The following is a 14,254-nucleotide window of genomic DNA, read 5'->3' as shown; positions in this document are numbered from 1 at the left end:
ACTCTGCAGTTTTTGCTTGGGCCAAAAGCAAAAGTGATTTGTTTACCTCCCAGTCGCGCGCGCGCGCCTGTCGGACAAGCAGTTAACTACCGAACCCCTTGTTCGAAAGCTTACGACCTATCCAGCTGCCGCTAGTACCTTCCTATTGTTAACAAAGGGACCTCCGGTTTGCTATAGTTAGGAAAAATGCAATTTTGGACAAAGCGTCATATTTACCCAGTCAGTAAAAAAAACTGCCACGGTAAACCCACCACCTAGCAATTGGCGCGCCACATAACTTGCAATTTTTCTTTCAGTATCTTGTGCATCTTGAAGGCTCGAGGATTTTCCGAATGATAAACTAGCAGTGGCTTCACTTTACAATCACCGCTAGCATTTGCACATAATGCAAGGGTCAGACGGTCCTTCATGGGTTTATGGCCTGGCATCATCTTCTCCTCTGCTGTGATGTAAGTCCTCTGTGGCATTTTCTTCCAAAATAGGCCCGTTTCATCGCAGTTGAACGCCTGTTGCGGGATGTAGCCTTCCCTCGCAACAAGCACAGTGAACTTTTGGATGTACGTATCGGCTGCTTTCATGTCCGCACTCGCAGCTTCGCCATGCCTCACCACTGAATGGATGCCAGTTCTCTTCTTACAATTATGAAACCAGCCATGGCTTGCCTTAAACACTTCTTCTGATGCCTCTTTAGAAGTTGATGCTTCTTTCTTCACTAAATCGGCATAGATACTCCGTGCCTTCTTGCATATTACTGTCTCCGTCACTGTATCTCTTGCCAACTCCTTCTCTTTCACCCACACGAGCAGAAGCTTCTCCGTTTCCTCGTGGATATATGTCCTTAATTGGGAAAGAATTGTGGTTCCTTTTGCTGGTGTAGCACTCTTGATGGCATCCTTCTGCTTCAATTTTGTACAAATTGTCGATGTACTACGGTCATAGATCTTTGCGAGTTCAATCACTCGTACGCCACGCTCATGTTTTTCTATTATTTCTTGCTTTAGTTCTATCGACATCATCCTCTTCTTCTTGTCACCATTGTCCTTAGCACTCACTTTCTTCGGCCCCATGATAACACACAAAAAAGTTCAGTAGTCACGCAAAAATCAAGCAAAAAAGAGTACAGCGCACAAGATACTTTGATTCAAGCGGGTAACAAGTGCTAGTGAGCGAGAGATGCTCTCGGATGATGCTCGACCCTGCGCGCCAACTAGCGGGATGCTCCGGAAACACGGCTCGTAACTCGGACTTGGGCTCGTATCTTGAACGAAACATGGCCCGAGCTCCGGCTCGTATCTCAAAAAACTCGTATGTTAGGCTGCTCGTATCTCGAGGTACCACTGTAGCGTGTCGGGAGCCATAGAAGCGCAAACTTCGGTTCGCACTTCTGCTGCTAGTCCTAGAGGTCCTGCCCCTGAGTCATTGCTGTGACAGTTCCATCAGCCCAAATGTTGCTCTTTCTTTTTGCTGTTGACAAGAAGACTTGTTCCCCAATGCTATAGAAACTTCACCTGGGTCAGGTGAAGTTGGGAAGGGAGACTAGACTGAAGGGGGTCGTCCCTGCACAAAGATGGGGGTAATTCTAAGTATTGACTTTGTGCCTACTTTTACCTTGGAAATTTGTTTTTCCTACAGTTTAATGCTCTTGATGAAGAAGTAGTAGTTATCTTTTGGGGGTCAACTGTTATTTACCTCCTCTCTCTACCCAACAATGATGAAGAATTTGGGGTATTGGGTGGGGGAGAACAAGCATAAACTAAGCAGCCCTGTTTATGTTCTAGTAGATGCTGAGGGATAAACCACCTTCAGGAAGCTATATGTTCCACATAAGGGAGTGGCTGAGGGAAGGAGGGATACTCGGAGCAAGGTATGAATTGGAAATGACAGGAGTTGGGTGCTGGGTAGAGAGCCCTTGGCATAAATAACAGATCACCAACAAAGACCACTATGGGAAACAACCGAGGGGACTACCTGGGTCAGTCTTGCCCACTCTTTGACCCACCATCCAGAAAAAGTCACTATTTAACACATCCTGACACCGGAGATGGACACCAGTCACGAGTCATCGGTCGTGGAAGCAACACTTCGAGACCTCTACTTTCCTTTTGAAATAGGAGTTTCATACATTCAACTTCCCTGTCAGATATATACTTAGCTATAGACTCCGTCGTCCCCGACAGAAATTCGAATTTCGCGGCACACGCTACAGGTAGGTCAGGTGATCTACCGCCCTGCCGCTGGGTGGCAGGAATAGGAACCATTACCGTTCTAGAACCAGATTTTCTCTGTCGCCGGTACTAGTAACATCATTGCTAGTTCCTCCTGACTTTGACTTTCGTGTTTCATCGCCGTTGATCTTCTAGACTGATATTTTGGTGACGTATTGGATCTCTGGCTTGTCATACGCTTTTGTGGACTGTTTTTTGGATTTGGATTTGGATTTTTCTTAGAATGTCTGACTCTAGTTTTTCGTTCAGAGTGTGTGTGGATGAAAGTTGTAATGTGAGACTACCGATAGCTTCAGTAGACCCTCACACTACTTGTAAAAGATGTAGAGGGAATGAATGTTCACAATCGAATACATGTGATGAATGTAAGAATTTAAATGAGGAAGAATGGAAGATTCTTAACTCATTTGAGAAAATTGGAAAGGGATAGGGCTAGAAAAGCCTCTTCCAAAAGTCTTAGTAGGTCGGTCTCTAACGAGCCAGTTAGTAGTCTAGTGCCTATCTCTAATGTTATTGCTTCCTCCCATACAGCATTACCTTCTCAATTATCATATTCTGCAAGTTCGGCATCGGAAATTGCAAATTTGAAGGCTTCCCTTTTGAAGATGGAATGCAAATTGAAGGATTTAGAAGGTAAGCAAAGTGAAAATGTTCCCAGTGAAGTGGAGGGTGCGTCTGATCAGCTCTGTCTTGCTCCCAGGTCTAGACCTCTTCCAAGCTCCCAAGCCCAGAGGAGAAGGAATGTCGAAAGCTGTACAGAGGTTTCAGAGAATCCCCACCGGTCAGGCGTCCCCTCGGCAGGATCTGTAGTAGCGTCCCAGACTGCCAAGGATAGCCGTTGGAAAGGCATCCTCAAACAGTGTTTTTCGTCATCCGATTCTTCTTCAAAGAAAGGATGGAGTTCTGACAAGCTGTCTAGACCTTCTAAAAGATCATGGAAGTCTCCAGCTTTGGACTCTAGCCCGGAAGATTTCCCGGAAGACTATCCACCGGAAAAGAAGAGGAAGGATATCTATTCATCAAATCCTCCTTCCCCTAGATCGGATACGGAGAAAGAAGACGCTGCTACGAAGATCCTAAGAGAAATGCAACAACAGATATCTTCGTTGGTTGGAGTTTTGAAGAAGGATTCTCCCAGGAGAAAGGATTGCTTCCTTCCCGTTAAAAAATCCCGTCCGGTAGAAGTTTCTGACTGCTCGGACGAGGCGCCTGCCAGGAGTCTGGTGCCAGCCAGGCGCCAGGCGCCTGCCAGAAAGGCACATGAGGCGCCTGAGGCTCCTACCTGGCGCCTGAGGCGCCTACCAGCCGCGATAGACAGTCCAGGAATGATACATCATCCAAGCGCCAGGCGCCATGAACCAGGATCTTCATCTTCATCGGACCTGGAGTTAGAAGTGGACCGGGAGGCTCCTCTTTGGGACTTTTCGCAGGATCAGTTTTCGCCTGACAAGGTCTCTGGATGTTGCACAGGCGGCCGTAGCCCTTGTCAGGATGTGGCTGATTCTGTGAAAGGTTTTAAGCATTCAAGACCTTCTCCTGATAGGGACGCTAGTTGTCGCACAGGCGGCCGTCATCCTTATCAGGACAGTCTTAATGTAAGTAAGGGCAAATGGCAGGATCGGCCTTCTCCTGGCAGGGACTCAAGATGTCGCACAGGCGGCCGTAGCCCTTGTCAGGTTAGAGTCGGTACTGCTAAGAGCCCCTCACCTTGCTTAGAGAGGAGTCCTCCTCCGGTTGCTCATTCTTCTCCTAATGTGACTGGTCAAGATATGGAAGATGTGTCAGACTCGGAAGCAAATAAGGGGGCAGGTCTTTCAGACTATAAGACCTTAGCAGCCCTCTTATTGAAAGAGTTTGGAGAGTCTCTGAGTCCTGCTGCCCCTCCTTCTCCTCGGTCTTTATTCTCAAGCACGAGGACTTCAAAGTCATCCTCTTTTTTGAAGATGCAACCTACCATCTCAATGAAGAGGGCTTTGCATGCCTTCGGGAATTGGCTTAAATCCAAAGAGGAGGTGGGGAAGACTGTGTTTACCTGTCCCCCTTCCAGACTATCGGGAAGGAGAGGGATTTGGCCAAGAAGACGCAAGACCCCGATTTCTTGGAACCCGAAGTCCTACATAGTGTGCTCGCCTGTATGGACAAGGCGGTTCAAGATGGATCAGCGGAAGTGGCATCCCTTTTCGGGGCAGGAATTCTAAAAAAGAGAGCTGTCTTCAGCTCATTTTTAACAAAAGCGGTCTCTCCCGTTCAGAGGGCGTCGCTCTTATACGCCCCTCTTTCGAAGCAGCTTTTCCCTTCTCAGTTAGTGAGGGATATTTCTCACTCGCTGACTGAGAAGGCAACACAGGACTTGGCTTGCCAATCAGCTAAGAAGTCAAGACCAGCTGTTCCTGCCACGAAGAGGGAGCCAAGAAGTACTCAGCTGCCCTTTCGAGGGAGCTCATCAGGCCGAGCCCCTAGGAAAAGAGGAGCGGAAAGAAGAGGAAGGTCTTCTTCCATTAGAGCAACGAAGAAGACCAAATGAGATACCAGTCCTCCAAGCATCAGTGGGGGCCAGGCTGCTGAAGTTTTCAGAAGCGTGGGCCTCGAGACAAGTAGATTCTTGGTCTCTGAAAGTACTCAAGAAAGGATATCTCATCCCCTTCAGAGACAGACCTCCATTGACGACGACACCGAGGGAGCTGTCAGCGAGGTACAAAGATCCTGCAAAAATGGAATCCCTGTTAGGTCTAGTACAGCAAATGTTGGAGAAGGAGGCCATCGAGATAGTGCAGGATCCTCAGTCCCGGGGCTTTTACAATCGCCTTTTCTTAGTGCCAAAAGCTTCGGGAGGGTGGAGGCCTGTGCTGGACGTGAGCGCATTGAACCGCTTCATGGAGAAGACAAAGTTCTCCATGGAGACTTTCAACTCGGTCCTTGCGGCTCTGCGTCCAGAAGATTGGATGGTCTCCCTCGACCTGCAGGACACTTACTTTCACGTCCCCCTGCATCCTTCATCGAGAAAATATCTTCGATTCATGGTGCAGGGCAGGATTTACCAATTCAGGGCTTTGTGCTTCGGCCTCTCGACGGCTCCTCAGGTGTTTACAGCATTGATGAGGAACGTAGCAAGATGGCTACATTTGAAGGGGGTGAGAATATCACTCTACTTGGACGACTGGCTAATAAGAGCGAAGTCAAGGCAGCAGTGTTTGGAGGACTTGGAAACAACTCTAAATCTAGTGAAATCTCTCGGATTGCTCGTGAACCTCGAGAAATCTCAGACGATCCCCAGCCAAGGACATTGTCTATCTGGGGATTCGGATGGATTCTCGGGGTTTTCGAGCATTTCCATCCCAAGAAAGGATTGCTCGAGGATTAGAGAAGGTCTCTAGAGAAAGAACGAAGTTCGGCGAGGGAATGGCTCAGTCTTCTGGGCACCCTTTCGTCACTAGAGCAGTTCGTTTCTCTGGGGAGGCTGCACATGAGACCTCTGCAGTTCTAGGAGAATGTGGAACAGGAAGACAGGAGAACTGGCAGATTCTTTTCCTCCACAAGAAAATATCAAGAGCCACTTGCGATGGTGGTTAAAACCTCTGATAAAGAACGAGGGAGTGTCCTTGTCTCTGCAGAACCCTCGCCTAGTGTTGTTCTCCGACGCCTTGGAAACAGGATGGGGAGCAACACTAGGGACGAAGGAAGTGTCAGGCATCTGGACGAGAGAACAGATGTCCTGGCACATAAATGCGAAAGAGCTTCTAGTCATTCATTTGGCTCTGAGACATTTCGAAGAGGATGTCAGAGGCGTGGTGGTCCAGGTCAACTCGGACAACACCACGGCTCTGGCATATATCAGAAAGCAGGGGGGGACACACTCTTTCTCCCTGTACGAGTTAGTAAGAGCTCTATTAATCTGGGCGGAGGAACGAAAGACAGTACTCCTAACAAGATTCTTTCAAGGAGGGAGGAATATAAGGGCAGACAGACTGAGCAGGAAGAACCAGATCCTTCCTACAGAATGGACCCTTCATTCAGAAGTCTGCCAGAAACTGTGGTCTCTATGGGGGAAACCTCAAATAGATCTGTTTGCGACGTTCCTCTCCAGAAGGATGGAGAACTTCTGCTCGTTAGGGGAGGATCACAGAGCCTTAGCAATCGATGCCCTTCTCATGGATTGGTCGGGCATAGATGCGTACGCTTTTCCCACGTTCAAGATACTGGGGGAAGTGATAAGGAAGTTCGTGTCCTCGGAAGGAACGAGGATGACATTAATCGCTCCCTTTTGGCCCACTCGAGAATGGTTCACAGAGGTACTGGAATGGACGGTGGACTTCCCCAGATCTCTTCCCGAAAGGACAGATCTGCTCAGACAACCCCACTTCGAGAGGTATCACAAAAACATCCACGCTCTCACAAGGCTGCAAGGGCAATTGCAAGAGCAAGAAGATCCTCTACCATGCGGATCTACCAATCGAAGTGGGAAGTCTTCCGTAGATGGTGTAAGGCGAAGAAGCTGTCCTCCTCCGATACCTGTGACGGAGATTGCCGATTTTCTTCTATATCTGAGAGAAGAATCTCAATTGGCAGTGTCTACTATAAAAGGATATAGAAGCATGCTGTCTGCTGTGTTCAGGAACAGGGGCCTGAACATAGAAGAAAACAAAGACCTTCATGACCTGATACGGTCTTTTGAAACATCGAAATCAAAAGCTTCACTTTCCCCTAGTTGGAACCTGGATGTGGTTCTTAAGTACCTTACATCAGAGAAGTTCGAGCCTCCTCATCAAGCATCCTTCAGAGACATTACAAGGAAATGCATTTTTCTAATGGCTCTCGCTACTGCCAAAAGAGTCAGCAAATTGCAGGCTCTAGACTCAAGAGTAGGATTTAGAGGAGACTCTGCAGTGGTATCTTTCCGGCCTTTATTTTTAGCAAAAAATGAAAACCCTTCGAAACCTTGGCCCAGGAGTTTTGAAGTTAAAGGACTTTCTCAACTTGTGGGAAAGGAACTTTAGAGGTCATTATGTCCGGTTAGAGCCTCAAAATTTTACCTGCAGAGGAAAAAGCAGCTGCAAGGTTGCAATCAAAGTCTCTGGTGTGCGGTTAAGGACCCTAAGAGACCGATGTCGAAAAACGCCTTAGCCTTTTTCGTTAGAAACGGGATTACTGAGGCGCACATGAAATGTAAAAGTGATTCCTTTGCAGCTTTGAGATTAAAAGCACACGAGGTACGCGCAGTTGCTACATCTATATCTTTCAACAAGAATATGTCGATGAAAAATATCTTGGCAGCGACGTACTGGAGGTGCAACTCGGTGTTTGCCTCCCATTAGTTAAAGGATGTAAGGGTAACATACGAGAGATGCTTCTCTCTGGGTCCGTATGTATCAGCGGATACAGTGCTGGGTGAAGGAGATAAGACTGAATCCTTAATTTTTTTTTAGTTTTGATTTTAAAATAATTTTGGTGTTGAGTTTTAAATTTGTTTGAAAGGTGGTTGGGGATAACTCCTTTCAATCTTAGTACTAATCCACGGTTAGGATCGGGTGATCGGGATCGGTTTTGTACTCCTTTATTATGCCACTAGGCATAGGTCTATTGTCATGTAAGTGGATAAGACCCCATTGACAAAGACCATCAGGTTCTGTCGAGTAAGTGGATAAGACCCCATCGACAGTCCTCACAAGAGCTCTTAGCCATAGGTCACATCCTCCTTGAGGCGAAGTAGACTTCTAAGCAGCAGCTATGAAATCTTCCGCCAAAGCAGGTAGGAACCAGGGTATTTTTTGTTTTATTACCTACAACGTATGTTGTTTACCTGTCTAATCAGTAACTAGCTGTCTCTTACCCTCCGCCAAAGGTGCCAATCAGCTAAGTATATATCTGACAGGGAAGTTGAATGTATGAAAATGATATTGTTTTTGTACAATAAAGTTTTATACATACTTACCTGGCAGATATATACGATTAAATGGCCCACCCAGCCTCCCCTCAGGAGACAGGTGGAAGAGAAAATCTGGTTCTAGAACGGTAATGGTTCCTATTCCTGCCACCCAGCGGCAGGGCGGTAGATCACCTGACCTACCCGTAGCGTGTGCTGCGAAATTCGAATTTCTGTCGGGGACGACGGAGTCTATAGCTAAGTATATATCTGCCAGGTAAGTATGTATGAAACTTTATTGCACAATAACAATATAATTTTTCTCCCAAAGTACAAAATAATTTCATAATTTAAGATTAAACAGAGGTCAATGACAGTCTAGCCATGCGCAGTGCAAACTTACCTCCGCGACACCTCCATGACGTTTTTGAAAATTTTACTTTAAATACCTTATGTGAAGAAGATTCATGCCTTCTTGATGTTTGCAGAGTTACTTTTGTCAATAAACTTTCTATTTCATGTGCTAAATCCACACACCACTCGTACCCATAGATGCTGGGACACTTTCTTCACAACAATCTTAAACGATGATGACGTTCGCCCTCGAGTCCAAGGAAACTCACAATTTTTCGGGAGGAAAGAAGAAGAAGAGTGCGCTGGCTAATTTTGAAATGAATAATTAATTACATAAATTTATTACGTATTCATGATAATTTATTTGAAAATATTCGTTGTTGAAAAAGTAACTAGATAACTGACTCAAATATTAACAGTTTTGCTGTGAACAGTAGCTACGCTGTTGTTCATGCTCTCCTTTTTTTTTTTATCAGTGTTGCCAATTGGTATGTGTTTACCCTCCAAACTGGGTATAAGACTTACACAGAACCATGGAAATAAGTGAAATTAGCATATCTATTTGTAATATATATAGATACTAGAGCAATTTTATCATTATTTCATTAATATGACAACTAGAATTCATGGAAACAGTTTGTAAATGCATCAGCATTTGTGTGAAGCTCCACTAAATTGGCAGCGATGAAATTTTGCCATTCCTAGCATGCAAACATTAAAGGTTACATTTATTTCAGGCATAAGTACAATTATTAAAAATAAAAAGGTCAAAATAGTAATATAGACTTGAAACAATGAAAAGTGCGATAAAAAAAATACAAAATTTTTGTCATAAAGTCCCAATACCATTACAAGTATCTACTGCTCAGAAACCATATAACATAGAGTAATGCAGTTTTGTGGAATGTTCTGCATTCAAGTTTACATTCAGAACACTTAATTATACAAAAAACTGCATTACTGTTACATGGTTTCTGAGCAATAAATGCTTGTAATGGTATACAGAACCTTTTTGGACACCCTGTATATTAAGACAAAAATTGTTCCTGCCATGGCTTCGCTATCAGCACACTCCCAACATATTACAAGTGCAATTTGGAGTGAATTAAGAACAAAATGTGTATAATTACAATCAAATAAGCACTGTGGAGTTTCAGTTGTGATAGCAGTAAGGATAAAACCACCGAGTACAAGGTAAAAATGAATTTCAGTTCAAATCATGACCCCAGGAATAAGGCATCTCATACTTTCACTAATATAGGCAACAAAATGTTGTGTTATTGTGCTGATTACAATTGCAATCTTGTGTAATATCAATAAACGTTACATATAGTATACGCTAATATTGTTCAAATGAGCACTGGGAAGGCTGGGAAGGATGTGATATTGATGCTGGTTACGAAAGGGACCGGATGCGAGAGAATCCATATTGGATTTAAAAACTGCCTTGAAAACATAATTTACGAAGACCTCACATGCTTATTTTAGTTTGTATGGTGCTTTCATATATCACATTATGTTGACGAAACTTCAATCTTTTGAATGGTATGCTTAAAGATGTAATTGTATTATTGTTTCACCAATTAAATATTGAGTGTATAAGGGTGATCTGCCTGAGTAAGGTGGACTCAAGGTGGTTGTATCCCCTACTACATCAAAAGCACTAAAAGTCCAGGAAAAGCTAATTTCCAAGGTAAAAGTAGGTGCAAAGCAATTATTCAGAAACACCACTCAAACTGCAGGAGAAATCAGTTTCCAAGGCAAAAGCTGGTGAGAAGCAAGTTATGGGATTATTAGACTTAGCAAAGGTTTTGTTCTTGACAAGCTCTGATTGTGCACAGAAACGGAGATGAGTGGTAAATGATGCCACTAAAGTAAGCCAGAAGACTGCCTTAACTTGTTTCAAGGCAACACTTATGATGAACCAATACTACGCATTTATATAATGCACAGCATTTGTTAACACTACACCAAATGTAAATAAAATACCACATACGGCAGTCTCCAAGGATAAAATTTGATCAGTGACAGCAAATCACAGAAGCACTTACATTACACACTGGACACATGAGTCTGCATTTGCTGCCTTATATTGGGGAGATAAAAACCCAATTTTCTCAATTAAAATTCTGTAATGATGGTGTAATGAAAAAAATTTTGTAATTACCGCAATAATATAAACAAGTCACGTTAATTAGCAGAACTGTTATCACAATTAAAGGGGAAAATGGGGCTACTTTAAGAATGAGAAGACGATGATGTTGAGTGTATTGGAACGTGTAGTTAAGTGATATGAAAATGCAATTAGCTTAGCTGTACGGGGTGGGTGATCAAGCCTGTGATTGGTTGAAAGAATGGTGGGGGTGAATGATGTCATCAAGTTGGGGACGATTTCACTCTAGTGAGGCAATCTGACAATGTATTTGGTAAGAATACTGACTAAATATATGAAAACACAGGGTCTTGCAATGGACATGAGAATTTCTATGAAACCAAAGAAATTGTAATTGAAAGGAAACACCAGTCCAGACAAATATTATGGGAGGTGCACCTATTTTACATATTTTTTATGCATGCATACTACATATGTATATATATTTATATATATAGTATATACTGTTTAAGCATAAATTATGAAATGGATAGAAATTGTCTGTTCTGTTAGGAAATACCAGATGAAATATTATCACCATTAAAAAATAGTCATTATTGTTATCGTTATCTGTTTCTGTAAATCTTATTATTTTCATATTAGACTTTGTTCCTGATTTTTATATTTCTCATTTGTTTTACTATTATGTAAATATTTGAGATTATTAGATTGCCATTGTTTTTCATGTCAATCTGGCCCCCTGGACCCCCCTTAAAGGAAACCTAACATAAGGGTTATTATACTAACCTAACCTAGCATGCCATGTTACCGGGCTGCCTAACCCCCCCCCCCCCCCGGCCCCTTGTAAGTAAAAAATGAAAGGCCATCAGGAAATACAGATGGTAATTTACAAAAAACTGAAATGTTTGTGAATAAATGACATCAAATGTAATATGAATGTAAATGTTATATAAAACAAATAAGGTAACAAAAACAAAAGAAATTGTTATGGGTGAGTAATATGTTGTAAAATGGTGCAATGCAACTAGACAGATGGAAATAATGCCAAGAGAAGGGAGTGACTTGTACAAATCATGTGTAAATCATGCTTGTAATACCCCCAACCAACCCTCAGTTTGACATCATTGAGAGAAAAGTATTGAAACGTCCTAAAAGCTTCCTCTCCTCCCACCCATAGGCATTCTTCAGGGGCCTGTCCTCAATTGTAAGTTCATATTACAATGTATATAGGGTAAAATCATGTAGTGAGAACGTCAGTGCACATATTAAGCAAAGACTATGAGCAACGAAATAGAAATAAAAGACTGAAGAAATAACACAAAATTATAAAAAAAATGAGAAAAAGAGTATATATAACTTAGTGTATGAATCCCCCAAATTCTTCAGTCGGTCCTAATGCAATAGTATAGGATTGATATTGTAACATGATTGGTTGAATACGTATTCATTGATCTTTCCCCCTCCAAAAACCCCCCACCATTTCCCTCAGTTAGAAGTTGGTGTCTGTACCAAAAGCTCCCCTATAACATGGCGCATCCACGATAGAACTCGTTATAGTAGTAGTAGTAGTAGTAGTAGATGAAATTTGCCTGTTAAACAGCTACATTTGGTTTATTCGCCTTCTGTTTCCACTTGTATTTCATGTTCCAAATGTCATATAGAACAAGAAATACCACAGTTAACATGCTACAACCTTCCACCAGGTGATTTACCCCACCAATAACCCAGCTTTCTCTTTAGTCCCCCTTACCTTAGGATAAGCAACCAAAATACTATAGGAAACTGCAATTTCCCAAGAAATACCTGACACAGAGTCATTACTTAGATATACCAAGACGGGTGAAAATATGGGCACCCTTGGCTAGGTGAAGAATGAAGGATTTGTTCCCCCACGTAATACAAACCCTCGGTCCTTTACATAAGGAATTGCTTTCAGCGTAAGCTGTAATTTGGTCGTAAAAGAATAACAACAAGGTAGTTAGGCAGTAACTGCTTGTCTGATAGTCAGGAGTCCTGCCCGACTGGACGTAAACATTCCTCTTTGCTTGCGGCCGCTGTGGTGTGCAGACGTGCTCTCGCGCTCTGCCTGTCTTTGTCGTACGAGAATAAACTTTCTGAGATCTTTCTGTTTTTCTTTGAATGTTTGTTTTTTTTTTTTGCTTAATTATCATAAAATTATTCGAATGCATGAATCAAATAAGCCCCCCATTTTCGCAATGTGTTTACCCTGGACAGGGGGGTGCAAGAAGTGTCATGGCTTCAGGTCTAATATTGAGGTAGACCCTCATGCCGTTTGTGCAAAATGGCAAGGGTGTGAGTGTTCAGTAAATAGCCCTTGTGAGACATATCCCTTGGTCGGCAGAGCAGTGGGGGAGATACGAGGGGAGGAAACAATATCGGGGGAAGTCTTCCAAGGCATTGTCAGAGGGTTACACGCCCTCGACGACTACGTTGGTGACTAATCTTTCGTCTTCCTTTCTCCCACCACATAATCTTCCCAGTCTTACTGTTTAACTTTTGGGGGAAATGTTTCCTTCCGCTTCTTCACTCGATTCGTCGAGTTTAGAAGAGGGGGGAGGCACGCCGACTCGTAGTTGTACTCGGGGGCTTCTGCTCACTCCGGAGGGGATCCTTCTCCTTCGGGGTGAGTAGGAACTTACACTAACCCGACTTTTGCTCCCTCAGGTGTGTGTGTCTCCCCGTGGTTGGGGATTTGCAGCGGGCCTGGGTGAAGTTGGGCTTGACTGGCACTCTGTCTCTCCAGGGGCTGATGGAACATTTTTTGTCAGCCCCTGTGACTCGTGGGGCAGCTGCGGGGACAACGATGACTCTGTCGACACCTGGTTATGTGGTACCACCTCACCTGGTGTATACTCAACACGTTACCACGGTAACATCATCAGTGGTTGTGTCATCAGTGCCACATACCTTGAGGACAGACCCGTTTCTGCCTCCTCCCCCTCCAGGTTACGCTGTCCTCTTTCCCCCAGCTGCTTATGATCAGCCCGAGACCTTCCCCACTGGATCTTCTGCCTGTCTCTGTGCCCATGCCTGTTGCTGCCCCAGTCCCTGAATGTGTGAGTGCTGCTGTGGTGTTGGCGCTTCAGCGGCACCCTGGATGGAGGATCTGACTGCCGCTCTGTGGAAGCTGACGAAGAAGAAGTCCAAGAAGAAGTGAAAGATGAGGTTGTCTTCCTCCTCATCTTTGTCGGCTGCCGCCTTCTCCACTTCTTCTTCCGAGGCTCCTCCTCTGAGGAAGAAGAAAGCTGTCTCCCCAAACCCCCAAGAAGTCTTGATCTGGGACTTCTAAGGATATTTCTCATCAGAGCAGTGAGACAGGTGGGCCTTCCACTGGTTCTCCCAGAATGGGAACTGCCTAGTTGCCCTCAGGGGCGTGCGGGTCAGGGACCGCAGAAGTTCATGCTTTGGCGTGTACTTCTGCACCTAGTCCGAGAGGTTCTGCCTCCAGGACTGGGACCATCTTGGGTTCTCATTCACGAGTTTCCCCAAGTGCATGTACATCTACCAATGAGCGTGCAGCTAGAGTCAGTGACGCTGAGTCCGCTTACCGTCACGACTAGAGCATGGTGTGGAGGGAATCGGTGAATCGCTCAGGTGATTCGCACCTTGCCAGTGATCACTCGCATAGCAGTCGCTCGTTTCCAGGGTGATGTGACGGTCCCACAGGATCGTGCATGTGGC

General features: G+C 44.3%; 1 protein-coding gene across 1 annotated transcript; it reads right to left on the bottom strand.

The window, feature by feature from the left end:
• Positions 1 to 254: 254 nt before the first annotated feature.
• Positions 255 to 1,067, bottom strand: LOC135210462 (tigger transposable element-derived protein 1-like). Its single transcript, XM_064243356.1, has one exon. The coding sequence runs from the start codon at positions 1,065 to 1,067 to the stop codon at positions 255 to 257; it is 813 nt and encodes a 270-aa protein (XP_064099426.1).
• Between the last annotated feature and the right edge of the window lie 13,187 nt (positions 1,068 to 14,254).

Source organism: Macrobrachium nipponense, chromosome 39 (genome assembly GCF_015104395.2).
Source record: "Macrobrachium nipponense isolate FS-2020 chromosome 39, ASM1510439v2, whole genome shotgun sequence".
Classification (NCBI taxonomy): domain Eukaryota; kingdom Metazoa; phylum Arthropoda; class Malacostraca; order Decapoda; family Palaemonidae; genus Macrobrachium; species Macrobrachium nipponense.
The sequence above is the reverse complement of the archived record's forward strand: the minus strand, read 5'-3'. Positions and strand labels throughout refer to the sequence as shown.

Excerpts from the sequence above, each read along its gene's own strand:
- LOC135210462 (XM_064243356.1), bottom strand. The coding sequence starts at position 1,067 with ATGGGGCCGAAGAAAGTGAGTGCTAAGGACAATGGTGACAAGAAGAAG.